Below are 16692 nucleotides of genomic sequence, written 5' to 3'. Positions count from 1 at the left end.
TCAGGAGTGATGTTGTTGTGACTGTTCAGCTCACTATTGTTGTCGGAGGTCCACAGTTTGCTTGTTGTCATGGATGATTGGTGCATTTGGCCGACCGCATGTACTGCCAGCAGTTGTAAATCAAAGTTTCCCTGTGGCCATCAGTGAGTTATGAATTTGGTTAGTCCTCAGCAAGTTGAGATTTCCCTTTAACCTGTGGTTTTCTGCGTCTACATGCAACTTTTCGTCAACCCTCCCCCAGTCCAGAATCTGAGGATATGGACAAAGTTCTTTTGGTTTTATCCCGAACACATTTTCACCAGTAAAAATACCCTTTTCGAAGCCTGGATGGCTCAGTCGGTAGAGCATCAGACTTTTAATCTGAGGGTCCAGGGTTCAAGTCCCTGTTCAGGCGTCAGGAGTGATGTTGTTGTGACTGTTCAGCTCACTATTGTTGTCGGAGGTCCAGAGTTTGCTTGTTGTCATGGATGATTGGTGCATTTGGCCGACCGCATACACTGCCGGCAGTTGTAAATCAAAGTCTCGCTGTGGCCATCAGTGAGTTATGAATTTGGTTAGTCCTCAGCAAGTTGAGATTTCCCTTTAACCTGTGGTTTTCTGCGTCTACATGCAACTTTTCGTCAACCCTCCCCCAGTCCAGAATCTGAGGATATGGACAAAGTTCTTTTGGTTTTATCCCGAACACATTTTCACCAGTAAAAATACCCTTTTCGGAGCCTGAATGGCTCAGTCAGTAGAGCATTGGATTTTTAATCTGAGGGTCCAGGGTTCAAGTCCCTGTTCACCTGGGAAGTTTTATGGTGGTGTGACTTATCTGGTCAGTTTACTATTGTCATCATTGGTGGAGGTCCACAGTGTGCTTCTTGCCATTGGGGCTTTTCGTTATGACAGGAAACAAGTTTTAACCTGAAGAAATGTTCTTTACTTGAACTTTCAGCATTAACCACGTTCACGATTGCCTTGAGTTTTGACTTATTTTACTCAATTATTTTTCTGATGTGTGTCATTCTCAGTTATGACTCCAACATGGATGACAGCAGAGACAACAAGAAGAACCGGTTCTCCAATACAATGGCATTCATGGAGGAATATCTCAACCTCGTCCTGAACGACGAGCTGCCCTTCCACAACGAGGAGAAAAACAAACTTACATACGAGGTCAATCCTTGCTCTTCTACGTCCTGTCTCAACTTACAACTTCCGCCATCCTTTAGTTTTGCTGTTTTCTCCTGTGTTCACTTCCTTTTTTTCCACTTTCCTCCAGGTGGTGAGTTTGGCCAGACATTTGATCTACTTTGGTTTCTACAGCTTCTTCGAGCTGCTCAGACTCACCAGAACCCTGCTGGGCATCATCGACTGTAGATCCAATCCTGCATATGCCGGTCACTTATTCCATGATGATGGATCAGGTAGACTCTGCTTTGGTTACCGTTAGCCTAAATTAAAAAATATAGTCCTCTTTTTCCATGATGTTGATCACTTTTATTAAACTTTTTATTTTTTTGGTCAGTTAACCATTAAGTCACTGTTAAAATATTTATGTGTGAAGTCTCTCACAAATGAAATCGTAAAGTGGCCGTGATTGTTGCACCATTCGTTTAGAAAAGTCTGAAAAATTGTCAGATTTAGACCCTTGATTTGGACGTCACAAAGAAAGGGGGTTTCAAACACTGTTAGAAGATATGATGAGCACTTTGGTTGAAGCAGGGGTTTGTAACTTAAGGACCAATTCTGATTATTTAAAAACATTGGAGGACCACTTTCCCAAATAAATGAGAAAAAGCATAAACTGAGTTTTAAGTAATATCTGCTCTTTTCTTCTTCCGTGTCTGAAGGGAAGAATGTGAAGCGCTCCATCCATGGGATGGGTCAGATAATGTCCACCATGGTCCTGAACAGGAAGCAGTCCATATTTGGAGGTGCCGGAGCCAGAGGGGCGGGACTGGGGGCGGGGCTTGCGCTTGACGGGCAGAGAGGCAGCAAAGATAGTATCGACAAGATGGACCTGACGGTGATGGACACCAAGCTGAAGATACTGGAGATACTACAGGTATCAGTACAAAAACCTTCCTACCCCCACTTCGCCTGGCTACATCAATAAGAAATCCAGACACAAAGTCTCCATTAAAACAATGGCTGAACCTCCTCTCAGAACATAAATCACAAGAACATTTATAGTGGCTTGGCCAAACCAAATAATACACAAGGGGTAACCGAGATGGACATCAACCACAAAGCAAAACTAACTAAACCCAAAGTCCCCCCATGACATGGCAGCACATGGTTTGGCCCGATGAGTTGGCTCCAAGGGTACATCCCAAGTCTCTTAATTGCATCCCCATTTCCCTCACTTGGGTCCTTTCCTTGCGTCTTAGTCCCTCCCACCAGGGATGCATGGAGGAAACCATGCAAGGAGAGAGGAACGAGGAAATATGTTTTCAGAGACATGAGACGTCCTTTCCTCTGAAGCATCACGTGAAGCGACGTCTGTTTCTGATGACGGAGGATCAGCTGATCACAGCTGATCAGCTGTCAGTCGGCTTTAACAGCTGGAGAGACTTTTGATAAGTTTGTGTCTGTTCACATGATCACTGTACTTAATAACAGCAACTAATAACACGAATTAATAAAGACACAGTGATCACCACTGTAGAGTGTTTCTCTCTGCAGTCTGTTAACAAACTGTGTCCTGTTTATAAGATCAGGATCCATTTCTGCCGGCGGAATGCGATCGTCTTATTTTTGAATTATTTGAGTCTGTACGTTTTGAAATTCAGATTGTGACGTCGATATTAAATACCCCAGAATATGATTGTTGTTTCTCTTCAATGATAAAACTCATCAAACCCGACAATCAGGAATGAAATGATGATAAATGATGGAAAAGGTGTTTAGTCTCTCCAGCACTCTCTCTCTCTCTCTCTCTCTCTCTCTCTCTATATATATATATATATATATATATATATATATATATATATATATATATATATATATATATATATATATATATATAAAGTGTTTCATCTCTCCAGTTCCCTCTGACTTTAATTGTTTCCATAATCCTTATAACAAATGTAGAAAGTTGTTTGTGGTCCTTTTGTTGTTCAGACTACAATGAACATTTATTTAAACCAGATGTTGAATCAGAAACCTAATCAAATATAAACTAGAGTTTAATCTGTGATCCGTCTTCACTGTTTACATGTTGAACAAAATCTCATCAGTCCGATCGGCTGCAGCGTCCAATCACAGGACAGATGAACAATGAGGGGGCGTGTCGGCCGTTAAAACACTTCCTGGAAGTCTGTTCTCGTGGGTCCTCGCTCATGGCTCCTCAGAGATCCCTCCTCCCTCCTCCCTCCTCCCTCCTCGCTCCTCAGAGCTAAATTAGAGCTTTGGGACGGCCGTCAATATGGCGGCGCAGAACAACTTCCGGTTCAAGCGAGGATCGAGGAAATGACAATTAAGAGACTTGGGATGTAGCCCAAGACTTAAGAGTCCTCAGCCCTCAGCTGTAGATTTTGCTCAACCAGGAAGGGACCAACCAGGAACTACGCCAACTCAAAGACAAAGCAGCAGATGATTAATATAACAAAGTGTTGAAATGTATGCACTTCATACAAACAATGTAAGGTCAAAAACATTCATAAAGTAATATGAATAGATATACTAAACTCACCAAAAGTTCTGTCAAAGTGGCCAGTGGATGTATAATAATTATAGAACACTGAAATACTGGAGATAGTAATGCATCAATTTACTTGAATTAAACTACACTGCTGAAAACATTACAGCTCATTTAAAAATAGATATTTTAGCCAATCCAAACGACAAATCAATTTCTACTGTTTCATATAATATCTAAGGACAGCGGCAATATCACAGGCGACTAACAGAGCTTGATACCAATAGACCAAAATGTCAACACACCTAAAACACATTTTGCTTGAAATACTGATATCAACAGGTGGGTATGAGAACATTGCACTTTAACATGTGAAAGAGCAGCTGAGAACCATCACAACATTTTGTTAAATTGTATAAACTTTGTCAAAACTGAATTTCATATCAAAATGTAGAAATTCTAGATCAAATCTGGTCGAACAAAACTGTTTTTTGTTGTCTTTTTATCTGAAGTAAACGTTAGCTGGTAAGCAAGCTAACGCAAGCTAACACATGTTGCTAACTACCCCTATTGAGATTGACCAATAAACGGCTTCAAAGGAATTATTTTGTTGTGCTAGCTACTTTTAGGAAAGCAATGATATCAAGGCTTCATATTTCACAAGTCATCCCGATGGCTCTCATGTCTTCATTGGGATATGTCCTGACAAACATGAAGACGCTGGTTAATTATTGTTGCTTTGATGTGAACACGTTTCTGGCAGCTCTAACGCGACCTTACTCCGCTCTTCATCAGTTCATCCTGAACGTTCGTCTGGACTACCGCATCTCCTTCCTGCTATCTGTGTTTAAGAAGGAGTTTGTGGATGTGTTTTCCATGGCTGATGCTGATGCCACCACTAACATGGAGCATGCAGGTACCAACACAAGCTTTCACCAAAGTCTCTCTGCTTGCATCTCTTACAGTTGAAGTGTTTTTTTAACTAAACCTACATGAATAAAATATAAACAGTCAATTCTCTGCTGAAGTGCTGGTCTCTATTGACAAAGACATTTTTCATTTCAACTGAAGTTTTACCTGATTTGCTAAAGGAAAATGTAATTTGACCTGCCTTCGATTAAAGATGTATGTGTGTGACCTACGCCAACACACATCCCTCAGTTTGGTAAAGGTGTGTGTTGTTACTTCCCCCAATGCTTCCAGATGTCCCCGTCAACATGGAAATGACAGGTAGAATCTAGAAAACCTCAAAAGCTTTTCGTTATAAAGTGATCATTTAAGAAATCACTTTTTCCTGCTGTGTCCGTTCCATGTCTGTTAACATTTACCCTTAAATGTGCTTCCTGTTTTTACTGTCAAAGCGACCTGTGTGTGAAAATAAATAAGCTCCAACCAAATTCATTTTTGGGGAATTCAGTCCAGTTGTTTTTTAACCGTTAGTGTGTTTGTCCCTCTTCAGCCACCATCAACCTGCAGCACATTGGAGAACAGGCTGAGGCTATGTTTGGAGTCGGGTATGATACATATGTAGACATTTAACTTTACATATTTATTCATCAGGATTTATTCTTAAAAACCTGCATCACTACTGAACAATTTGTTTTGACATTTTAAGAAGCAGATATCGATATCTCTACATATAGACGTTGGATACACTGTGTGTGATTACAGTAAGGGGAACAGCATCCTGGAGGTGGATGATGAAGGCGGTCGTATGTTCCTGCGGGTGCTGACCCACCTCACCATGCACGACTACCCTCCTCTGGTGTCTGGGGCCCTGCAGCTGCTTTTCAGACACTTCAGCCAGAGACAGGAAGTGCTGCACACCTTCAAACAGGTACACACACACACACACACACTCGTACGGAATTAAAAGCGGACAGAATGTTAAGGTTGGGAAAGACTATCAACCATAACACAAAATCCAATGTTAAAGGTCTTTAAACTAATGTGCACCATATGCACATTAGTTTAAAGTGCATGTGAAGGAGGAATCTAAATGACGGATACAAATGTGCAGAAAGGAAAAGGAAACATAACGGTAGTGAGCATCTTGCACTGCACATACTACACCTTTATACTTTCAACTGAAGCTTTTCACAGCTGGTAGAGCATCAGCCTTTTAATCTCAGGGTTGATGTTTAATGTCTGTTTGGTTCCCTATCATCACCGTTCATGGAGCTCCACAGTGTCCTTGTTGCCTTCGGTGAGTGGTACATTTGGCCGATCGCCTGTACTGGAAAAATGTACCGTATGTTCAGGCAAAATACTTCTTGTGTAATATGCTGGTTCAACACATGCTGTGACCACATGACTTGGCTTCAGAGATGATGCACAACAATCATTTCACAAGTCTACCCTTTGTACTTGAGCTTATACATAACTTGAAATGTCTGAAGAGCTCATCATCATAAGGAGCTCATTTCAGAATTAAGATTTTCGGGAAATAAATATTTTTGGCATCCCTATCAGCCTCATATCTGCTCTGATATATCTGACTCAGTGTGACATAATAAGGAAGTACTGTATGTATTTTGTAAGAAAGAACATCTGTGATCACAGTGGGGGAAGCATTGGAAGAAAGCTGTGGACTGAAAGCTTTAGTGACAACTCCGATAGTAAAGAAACACAAATATATTCCTAGAATTACACATTTATTTGCCTTTATCAACAAAATGTAATTTGAAGTTGGTGGTAGTGTTCCAAAATAGTTCCTTAACATTGATCAGGACCAAACTGGAGAAGACCATAGATGCATTTCTTGAAGGCCAATTGTCAAATCAGCAACCTTTATCCAGTTTATGTAAGGTCTGTTTGTTTCTTTGTCTGTTTGTTTGTTTGTTGTTGGCATTGACCAACCAACTGTCAGCAAGATACTCATGTTACTGTGCAGGTCCAGTTGTTGATCTCGGCTCAGGATGTGGAGAACTACAAGCTGATCAAGGTGGATCTGGATCGTCTCAGAACTCTGGTGGAGAAATCTGAACTGTGGGTGGAGAAGAAGAACTCAGGTGGAGGCGACGGGAAGAAGGACAAGAAGGAGAAAGAACAGGTAGACAGCAAAAACCTCACTTTGTTTTTTCACCAGCAATTTCAGGATAGACATTAATATTGAAAAAGGTAAAATAACTTTTGGAAAATTCCCCAATATGTGATCAGCATATAACAGGTTTACTTTACAAGCTTTGTCAAAGAAATTTGTTGCAATTAGGATATTGATTGGTCCTCTTACTTCAAGCTCCTTTTCCACATTAGTGTCCAGTTATTGTTTTAAAAGAAACGCTCACAAAAAAGCAAGCAATGTCATATAGCCCCCTTTACTTCATGTCATCCACTCACTGTATGTATCATCTCCAGTACTGTATCATCACATGCTATTCTGTTCTTTAAAGATATATCACAAAGTGTTAATAGTTTGCTTCTAATTTGGGATTCAAAGCTAATATATATATGTATATGTATATATATTTGGACATGAAATGGTTTATGTTCCTGCCACAACTGATACATATCTTTCCAAATGCCTAGAATAAATCTTTTTTTTAAAAGTACGTTACATCACAGCCATTTTCATCCAAAGCAACTGACAATCTGTTTAGATTCTATCACACCGTAGGCACAGGTACTGGAGCAACTTTGGGGTTAAGTGTCTTGCTCAAGGACACATCGACATGCGACGAGTGTAGCCAGAGCCGGGGATCAAACCTCCGATCCTCTGATTGAAGGACGGCCCTGCTCGCCACTTAGCCACAGTCGCCCACTACATGTGTGTGCAAAGAGGAAAGGGGGTTGAGGAGGCGGTGAAAAGTGCAGCGTCATCAGCATACGGCTTCAGATTGAAAGACTGTTCAGTGAGGGAGTTGAGTCAAATGAGAATTGTTGTCTGAATCCTAAAGGCTTACTTTCTGTCCGAACTAACAGGTGTGCTGTCAATGTCTTAATGTCTTGATGACATTCCAAGCTGCTGTAAATAACTACAAAACAACTAACAGTGTATAACCACTAACAAATGAACTCACTCAAAGTCACTACTTAAACCAGCACAAGAACCATTTTCTTGGTAGAAAACTAATATTGTTGATAATCAGAATATCACTCATGAAACTAACTACAAAACAGAAACCACAGAAATGCTTTTTGAACCTTGGTGGTTGGTAACGTTGGTGTGGGGCTTGCTGATGTCTCAGATGGTTGAGGTCCTGGGTTCAGATTTGGCTTGGGGTTTTTGTTGCATGTCACGCCTAAACTCTCTCTTTACTGTTCTGTTGTACACAATGCTCCAAACATGTCTTAAAAGTCCAGTGTGTAGGATTCAGTGGCCTCTAGTGGTGAGGTTGCATATTGCAACTAACTGAATATCCCTCCGCTCACGCCTCCCTCTCCAAGTGTGTCGGTGAACTACGTTGGCCTTCAGGTAACAACAGAAAAAAACATGAAAGTCTCTCTTTAGACTCATTATTAAGTTTGTCCGTTCCGGGCTACAGTAGCAACATGGCGGTGCAACATGGTGGACTCTGAAGAGGACCTGCTCCCTATGTAGATGTGAAGGACCTTTTCTCAGCGAATGAACACACAACGGTTCTTAGTTTCAGGTGATTGTACACTGACGAAAACGCAGTCGATCATAAAAGCTCCTTTAATAGCACCATTTGATGATCAATCGTCTGGCAAAGGCTGGCCTGGTCATGTGCTCCAGCCAGTCAGTAGTGAGACATTTATTTCTCCCGCCAACGTCATTCAGTCGACATGGAAGTTGTGGTCGTGGTTACTGGGAGCAGTGAACTTTATGTTTCTACTACCATCGAACCAGTTAACTTGAGCATTCTTATAACAACCTGCCCAATTGCAAACTATCTTATCCAGGGTTGGGGACATCTTTCTGTTGCTATTTTTCACAGATGTTGCCCAGGTAGCTCCGCAGTTTTTCAAGACCTATTTGAATGACTTCATGTCCACATCGGCAACCCAAGAACCACAACAGCGTAGAAGTGTTTTGAATCGTAACACACATACTTTATGGTAAATGGACTCGCTTTTCTAGTCTTCCGACCACTCAAAGCACTTTGATGCTCCATCTCATCGTTCACCCATTCATACACTGATGGCAGGGCTACCATGCAAGATGCCACCTGCCCATCAGGATCTATCTAAGCATTCATATCCATTCATACACCGCAACAACAGCCTACGGGAGGAATTTGGAGTTAAGTGTCTTGCCCAAGGACACATCAACATAGAGCCGGGGATCGAACCGCGGACCCTGTGATTGAATTCAAGTGTGTATAATTTAGTACCTAACCCAGAGAGAACTGCATATGCTGTCTTACCCTCTGCATCCTGTAGGGGGCATCAGAGGATGCGACGCCTAAGAAGCAGAAGCAGGAGAAGGGCAACGAGAGCTACCAGAAAGTCAAAGAGGTGAGAGCGCTCGTCCACCAGTGTTCCTCCAAGAGGTTACCTGCTTTTTGTTTCCTTATTGTTTTGGCTTTCCTTCTGCATCGTGGTGTTTCTGTGGTGCATGTCCAACAGATCACCTGTCAATCAATCAATGTGGGTTGAGGTTTCATTTGATGAGGTTGTTTATGTGCTGGTCCTGTCTTAGTCTTTTCAGAAATGGTGGCTTTCTCTGATCAGAACCATTTCATTTTGTTCCTCCTTCCTAATAGTCACTCTGAATTACAGCATTAGGCAAATGTCTCAATTATAAATATAGTGGAAGATAAAAAGGAAATGTTCAAAATAAAAATAAAAAATGTAATCAATCTTTGTACAATACTCACATTCCCACACAGTCTGTACACTGAAAGAGTTGCTGGTGTGTCTAATCATTCCTAAACTGTCTCTGAGGCAAAGCTGACTGCACTGTAAGAAATAAAGAACAATCCACAGTCGTCATTTTGTTTCAAATCACACCAAAGTTCAGCCAATCAAATCGTTGGTTTGCCTCTTCGTCTGATCGATTTGGGCTTCAGTTGTTGCCACCATTCTAATGCCAACAATGCCATTGTGATCATTTCATATTTGTGTGGTTTATTTTTTTAGACACCTTTTAAGATGTAATAGTTGTGTGCAGTTTTTATGGATCACTTTTGTTGGATGGAAATGTAATAAGCACTCAGTAAGTAAATGTAGAAATGTTAGAATGTGTATAATGAAAGCAGTTTAAACTGGTAAGTTGCTTTCAAATAATGTAGGTGTGGCTTCCAGCATCATTGCCTCAATTCACTTTTCATTTTATCTTGTTTGTTTTGTGAATTTGTTATGTATTAGCCAAAAAGTATGAATTCTGTATAATTTTGTTTCAGCGATCGGTTGATCAAATTAATCCACTTCTTTACAATTTCATTTTCTATTCCTTTTCCATTGTATCCAAGAATTTCCAGCAGCAAACAAACTTGTAGCAAATAAAAATTCATTTTAACGTTTGCAAACGGGACAAATATGGTTTTCAGTATGTTTAAAAAAACAAACAATAGGGGGCCTAACACAGAGCCCTGGGGAACCCCACAGAAGTAGTCTTGAGTAATTCTTTCATTAAAGTAATTTCCATAAACATACGTATCAGTAATGTTTGGGATTGTATTTGAACAGCTTCAAGAGAATGATAAGAGTTGGTCTTGAGACATATTTGACTAAACTGAAATATGATTTCCAGCATATTTTATTCTTATTTATCTATTATCACGTCAAACCCATAGAAGGTATTTCAGACACTCTTATTTATAAGTGCACTCTGTGAATTAGAAGTTAAGTGGACAATAATTTGTACTTTTCTTAGCAGCTAGGGACTTTAATAGGGATAGAAAATGAAACAGCTTTCATGTTTCACGACAAACATATTATTTAGTTTCTTCAAATTGTGTCTCTTGTAATTGTGCACCACCTCCACCTGTCCACTGCCTGGTGTCTCTGTAGATCCTGGAGAGGCTGAATAAGATGTGCAGCAGTGGAGTGTGGAAGAAGCAGCAGAGGCTGTTGAAGAACATGGGAGCGCATAAAGTCATGCTGGACCTGCTGCAGGTGTCATATGACCAGGTGAGACTGGTTCCCGCCACAATAAGAGCTTCTTAATCTGCAGGTGATGTCTCCACTCAGTACGCACCGCCTCTCATAGTAAACACTATGAAACTTATCAGTATAAGACATAATATACGGCTGTACTGAACAGCTGGAAGCTTCATTCATAACTCTGAGGTTTGAATTGTAAATCAACATTTCATGCTGCGGAGCTTGTTGGTTTCTTTCATGCTTATTCATTGTGTTTAAAGCCAGTATTACTGTATTACAGTAGTACAGTAGTACTGCACAGCTGCAGATGAAGATCAGGCTACATATTATAAATGAGTATTATTAGTATATAAATCAGATTCCATGGTGACAGGATTGCTTCAGATTCTGTGATCTAAACATTTCCAATAACTCCAGAGTGTTGTAAAGTCCAAAGGTCATCATTTATGGAAAAGATTGATGTAATCATTTCCAAAATTCACAACAAGTTTTTATCCAACAACATATTCTGCTTTAATCCATAATTGTCGGTGTTTAGCCTTTTAAAAACAATTTACAGTTGTTTTTTTCAGTCTGTTTTGGCACTAGATTATGATTAAATGAAGGTAAAGTCGATGGAAGAAATGCAGCATTGTGCAAAGACTCTGGCTCGGGGCCCCTGAGCCTTTGGGACCTTGGCCCTCTGATGGGTAGTTGGAGTTTTGAAAAAGCAGCTCAGCAAAGTTAAGTCAAAACACTGAATACTAACCCCTTCATCCTCTCTTTCTGTCTGCAGAGCGACGTGAAGATGCAGGAGATCATCAGGTACACTCATCTGTTCCTACAGAAGTTCTGCACGGGGAACCAGGAGAACCAGACTCTGCTGCACAAGAACCTAGCCCTCTTCCTCAACCCGGGGGTACGCTGCTTTAAAAACGGATCGGTCCATTAGCAGAAGATTCACTCGTTACTACTTAGGTTCCAGCACTAACAGTGTGGCTCGGCTCACCAACAGTTATTTGGGCAAGTCGACCAAATTTGAGATGAATGCTTCATCGGAAACACTAAAGTTAAAGTAAGTAGAACGCCTACAGAGTACGTTGTAGCCTGGAGCTGTAATCTCCGGACCACCAACAGATGGTTGGTCCATTAATGGGAAACTGGTTTAATATCTAGTCATTTATCAAGAAAAAAGGCAAACAAGTTTTGGCTCCAGTTTCTCAAATGTGATGGTTTTCTGCTTTATATGATTGTAAATGTACTTTTGAACAATATATAATAACCTCTTATAGACAATGCAATTCATCAATAACATGCAAATAATTGCCAAGAACTCCCATCCTCTGCTGGGTAACATTAAAAGTTGTACATCAATATGATAAGAGTGGTCAGAGCTCTATTCTTGGCATTTCACAAAGTGAATGACTAAACGAGTTAACTGAGTAAATATGCACATGATTGACCAAAAGTGACATTACTGGTTGCATGTTGAACGTTCCTCCTGCGTCTGTAGCTGCTGGAGGCGGAGACGGTGCAGCACATCTTCTGCAACAACTACCAGCTGTGCAGTGAGATCTCAGAGAGCGTCCTGCAGCACTTCGTCCACTGCCTGGCCACGCACGGCCGCCACGTTCAGTACCTCAACTTCCTCCACACCATCATCAAGGCCGAGGGCAAGTATGTGAAGAAGTGTCAGGACATGATCATGACCGAGGTGAGGACGAGGCGCCCGCTCTACACACGATGCTTCAGTGTGTTCTGTGAGGTGATGTCACGCTGTTGTCTCTCTGTAGTTAACCAACGCAGGCGAGGACGTAGTCGTCTTCTACAACGACAAGGCCTCCTTCAACGTCATGTTGCAGCTGATGACAGACAGCAGGGAGGGGGTTGCAGAGAGCAGCCCGCTCAGGTAACCATCAGTGGAAGAAGTACACTGCAGTAAAAGTACTAGCACCACACTGTGAAGATACTCCACTACGAGTAAAAGCACTGAGTTTAAAAACGTATATACCTGCTGTTAGAGTAGTTCAAGTCAAAGTGCTGATTGATCAGTAAAATGTTTTACTCTTCTATGTGATGGATTCATATTCCTGCTGCATTCATGTGTATGTTGCATTGTAACTCCTTTAACCGACATGAATGCATCAAGACGCTGTCCTGTGACAACCACAGATCTCTTACACTCTACAAATGTTGTACAAAGTACTTTATTTACCTCTGAGATGTAGTGGACAAGAAGTAGAAAGTTGTTGACCATGGAAATATCGAGGTAAAGTACAAGTACCTCAAATATGTGTTTAATTACACTACTGGAGTAAATGTACATATTTTGTACATTTACAGAAAATACATTTTCACACAATCATAACGCTGCATGTTTCTTTCTCTTCTCTGCAGGTATCACATCTCTCTGGTGGAGCTCCTAGCAGCCTGTGCTGAGGGCAAAAACGTTTACACCGAGATCAAATGTACGTCCCTGTTGCCTCTGGAGGACGTGGTCAGAGTGGTGACTCACGAGGACTGCATCACCGAGGTACATTTCATACGTATAGTTTATGAAGGAGCTTTATGTAAATACAGTCGGCCACTGCTACAGTGTTGTCCACAGTACTTAGATCTTTTACTTCAGTGTAGACATGTTTTATTAAAAGCAAACATTCTAAATGTTAGATGGTAACGGTGGAGCTCATTTGATTGACTTTATACTGCTGTAGTGACTTATCTTTGTTTATTAGTCACAAAAGTCACTTTGATTAAACTAAAACCCACACGTCTTTACCTCTCTACCTGTCTCCCTCTCTACCTGTCTCTCTCTCTACCTGTCTGTCTCTACCTGTCTGTCTCTCTACCTGTCTGTCTCTACCTGTCTGTCTCTCTACCTGTCTCTCTCTACCTGTCTGTCTCTACCTGTCTGTCTCTCTACTTGTCTGTCTCTCTACTTGTCTGTCTCTACCTGTCTGTCTCTCTACCTGTCTCTCTCTCTACCTGTCTGTCTCTACCTGTCTGTCTCTCTACCTGTCTGTCTCTACCTGTCTGTCTCTCTACCTGTCTCTCTCTCTACCTGTCTGTCTCTACCTGTCTGTCTCTCTACCTGTCTGTCTCTACCTGTCTGTCTCTCTACCTGTCTGTCTCTCTACCTGTCTCTCTCTCTACCTGTCTCTCTCTCTACATGTCTGTCTCTCTACTTGTCTGTCTCTCTACCTGCCTCTCTCTCTACATGTCTGTCTCTCTACCTGTCTGTCTCTCTACCTGTCTCTCTCTCTCTACCTGTCTGTCTCTCTACCTGTCTGTCTCTCTACCTGTCTCTCTCTCTACCTGTCTGTCTCTACCTGTCTGTCTCTCTACCTGTCTGTCTCTACCTGTCTGTCTCTCTACCTGTCTCTCTCTCTACCTGTCTGTCTCTACCTGTCTGTCTATCTACCTGTCTGTCTCTACCTGTCTGTCTCTCTACCTGTCTCTCTCTCTACCTGTCTCTCTCTCTACATGTCTGTCTCTCTACTTGTCTGTCTCTACCTGTCTGTCTCTCTACCTGTCTCTCTCTCTACCTGTCTGTCTCTCTACCTGTCTCTCTCTCTACCTGTCTGTCTCTACCTGTCTGTCTCTCTACCTGTCTGTCTCTACCTGTCTGTCTCTCTACCTGTCTCTCTCTCTACCTGTCTGTCTCTACCTGTCTGTCTCTCTACCTGTCTGTCTCTACCTGTCTGTCTCTCTACCTGTCTCTCTCTCTACCTGTCTGTCTCTACCTGTCTGTCTCTCTACTTGTCTGTCTCTCTACTTGTCTGTCTCTACCTGTCTGTCTCTCTACCTGTCTCTCTCTCTACCTGTCTGTCTCTACCTGTCTGTCTATCTACCTGTCTGTCTCTACCTGTCTGTCTCTCTACCTGTCTCTCTCTCTACCTGTCTGTCTCTCTACCTGTCTGTCTCTACCTGTCTGTCTCTCTACCTGTCTGTCTCTCTACCTGTCTCTCTCTCTACCTGTCTCTCTCTCTACATGTCTGTCTCTCTACTTGTCTGTCTCTCTACCTGCCTCTCTCTCTACATGTCTGTCTCTCTACCTGTCTGTCTCTCTACCTGTCTCTCTCTCTCTACCTGTCTGTCTCTCTACCTGTCTGTCTCTCTACCTGTCTCTCTCTCTACATGTCTGTCTCTCTACCTGTCTGTCTCTCTACCTGCCTCTCTCTCTACATGTCTGTCTCTCTACCTGTCTGTCTCTCTACCTGTCTCTCTCTCTACCTGTCTGTCTATCTACCTGTCTGTCTCTCTACCTGTCTCTCTCTCTACCTGTCTGTCTCTCTACCTGTCTCTCTCTCTACATGTCTGTCTCTCTACATGTCTGTCTCTCTACCTGTATGTCTCTCTACCTGTCTTTCCCTCTACCTGTCTCTCTCTACCTGTCTGTCTCTCTACCTGTCTGTCTCTCTACCTGTATGTCTCTCTACCTGTCTTTCCCTCTACCTGTCTCTCTCTACCTGTCTGTCTCTCTACCTGTCTCTCTCTCTCTACCTGTCTCTCTGTCTCTCTACCTGCCTCTCTCTCTACATGTCTGTCTCTCTACCTGTCTGTCTCTCTACCTGTCTGTCTCTCTACCTGTATGTCTCTCTACCTGTATGTCTCTCTACCTGTCTGTCCCTCTACCTGTCTCTCTCTCTACCTGTTTGTCTCTCTACCTGTCTCTCTCTCTCTACCTGTCTCTCTCTCTCTCTACCTGTCTGTCCCTCTACCTGTCTCTCTCTCTACCTGTCTGTCTCTCTACCTGTCTGTCCCTCTGTCTCCAGGTGAAGGTGGCCTATGTGAACTTTGTGAATCACTGCTACGTGGACACAGAGGTGGAGATGAAGGAAATCTACACATCGAATCACATCTGGAAGCTGTTTGAGGACTTCACAGTGGACATGGCCAGGGTAACAGCACTGTACTGGTGACTATTGTTAATGCAACCACGGAAATGTCCTCAAGTACAAAGTACTCAGTAAATACAGTAATACTGTTACTTCTCACATATTTGAATCAGTTATTACTGGCCAGTGGTGGGCTCAGGCTAAGTGAGGGGCAGGGGCAAAAATATAAGAAGGGCACCAGCATGCAGAAAGTACTCCACTGGAAGGGCATCGTAGAGCGCCCTTCATCACGTTTTCTCCACTGGAAGGGCATCGTAGAGCGCCCTTCATCACGTTTTCTCCACTGGAAGGGCATCGTAGAGGGCCCTTCATCACGTTTTCTCCACTGGAAGGGCATCGTAGAGCGCCCTTCATCACGTTTTCTCCACTGGAAGGGCATCGTAGAGGGCCCTTCATCACGTTTTCTCCACTGGAAGGGCATCGTAGAGCGCCCTTCATCACGTTTTCTCCACTGGAAGGGCATCGTAGAGCGCCCTTCATCACGTTTTCTCCACTGGAAGGGCATCGTAGAGCGCCCTTCATCACGTTTTCTCCACTGGAAGGGCATCGTAGAGCGCCCTTCATCACGTTTTCTCCACTGGAAGGGCATCGTAGAGCGCCCTTCATCACATTTTCTCCACTGGAAGGGCATCGTAGAGGGCCCTTCATCACGTTTTCTCCACTGGAAGGGCATCGTAGAGCGCCCTTCATCACGTTTTCTCCACTGGAAGGGCATCGTAGAGCGCCCTTCATCACGTTTTCTCCACTGGAAGGGCATCGTAGAGCGCCCTTCATCACGTTTTCTCCACTGGAAGGGCATCGTAGAGCGCCCTTCATCACGTTTTCTCCACTGGAAGGGCATCGTAGAGCGCCCTTCATCACGTTTTCTCCACTGGAAGGGCATCGTAGAGCGCCCTTCATCACGTTTTCTCCACTGGAAGGGCATCGTAGAGCGCCCTTCATCACGCTTTCTCCACTGGAAGGGCATCGTAGAGGGCCCTTCATCACGTTTTCTCCACTGGAAGGGCATCGTAGAGCGCCCTTCATCACGTTTTCTCCACTGGAAGGGCATCGTAGAGCGCCCTTCATCACGTTTTCTCCACTGGAAGGGCATCGTAGAGCGCCCTTCATCACGCTTTCTCCACTGGAAGGGCATCGTAGAGCGCCCTTCATCACGCTTTCTATGTTTATATGTGGCAACCC

At 42.8% G+C, this 16692-nt stretch overlaps 1 protein-coding gene across 3 annotated transcripts in view; it reads left to right on the top strand.

The window, feature by feature from the left end:
• The window catches only part of itpr3 (inositol 1,4,5-trisphosphate receptor, type 3), a 154694-nt gene that overhangs the window by 116056 nt on the left and 21946 nt on the right, over positions 1–16692 (top strand). For 2 of the 3 annotated variants that reach the window (XM_079274449.1, XM_079274448.1), the window contains exons 21-34: positions 1014–1158; positions 1265–1409; positions 1836–2050; positions 4421–4541; positions 5085–5139; positions 5297–5462; positions 6519–6677; positions 8969–9043; positions 10541–10660; positions 11409–11531; positions 12126–12326; positions 12406–12521; positions 13010–13145; positions 15388–15513. In XM_079274449.1, the coding sequence (XP_079130575.1) occupies positions 1014–1158; positions 1265–1409; positions 1836–2050; positions 4421–4541; positions 5085–5139; positions 5297–5462; positions 6519–6677; positions 8969–9043; positions 10541–10660; positions 11409–11531; positions 12126–12326; positions 12406–12521; positions 13010–13145; positions 15388–15513 (1903 nt within the window). The remainder of the gene's footprint in view (positions 1–1013; positions 1159–1264; positions 1410–1835; positions 2051–4420; positions 4542–5084; positions 5140–5296; positions 5463–6518; positions 6678–8968; positions 9044–10540; positions 10661–11408; positions 11532–12125; positions 12327–12405; positions 12522–13009; positions 13146–15387; positions 15514–16692) is intronic. The other variant, XM_079274450.1, reaches the window with a different exon arrangement.

The sequence above is a fragment of the Melanostigma gelatinosum genome (assembly GCF_949748355.1).
Source record: "Melanostigma gelatinosum genome assembly, chromosome: 8".
Lineage (NCBI taxonomy): Eukaryota > Metazoa > Chordata > Actinopteri > Perciformes > Zoarcidae > Melanostigma > Melanostigma gelatinosum.
This window is presented reverse-complemented; position numbering and strand designations above follow the sequence as displayed.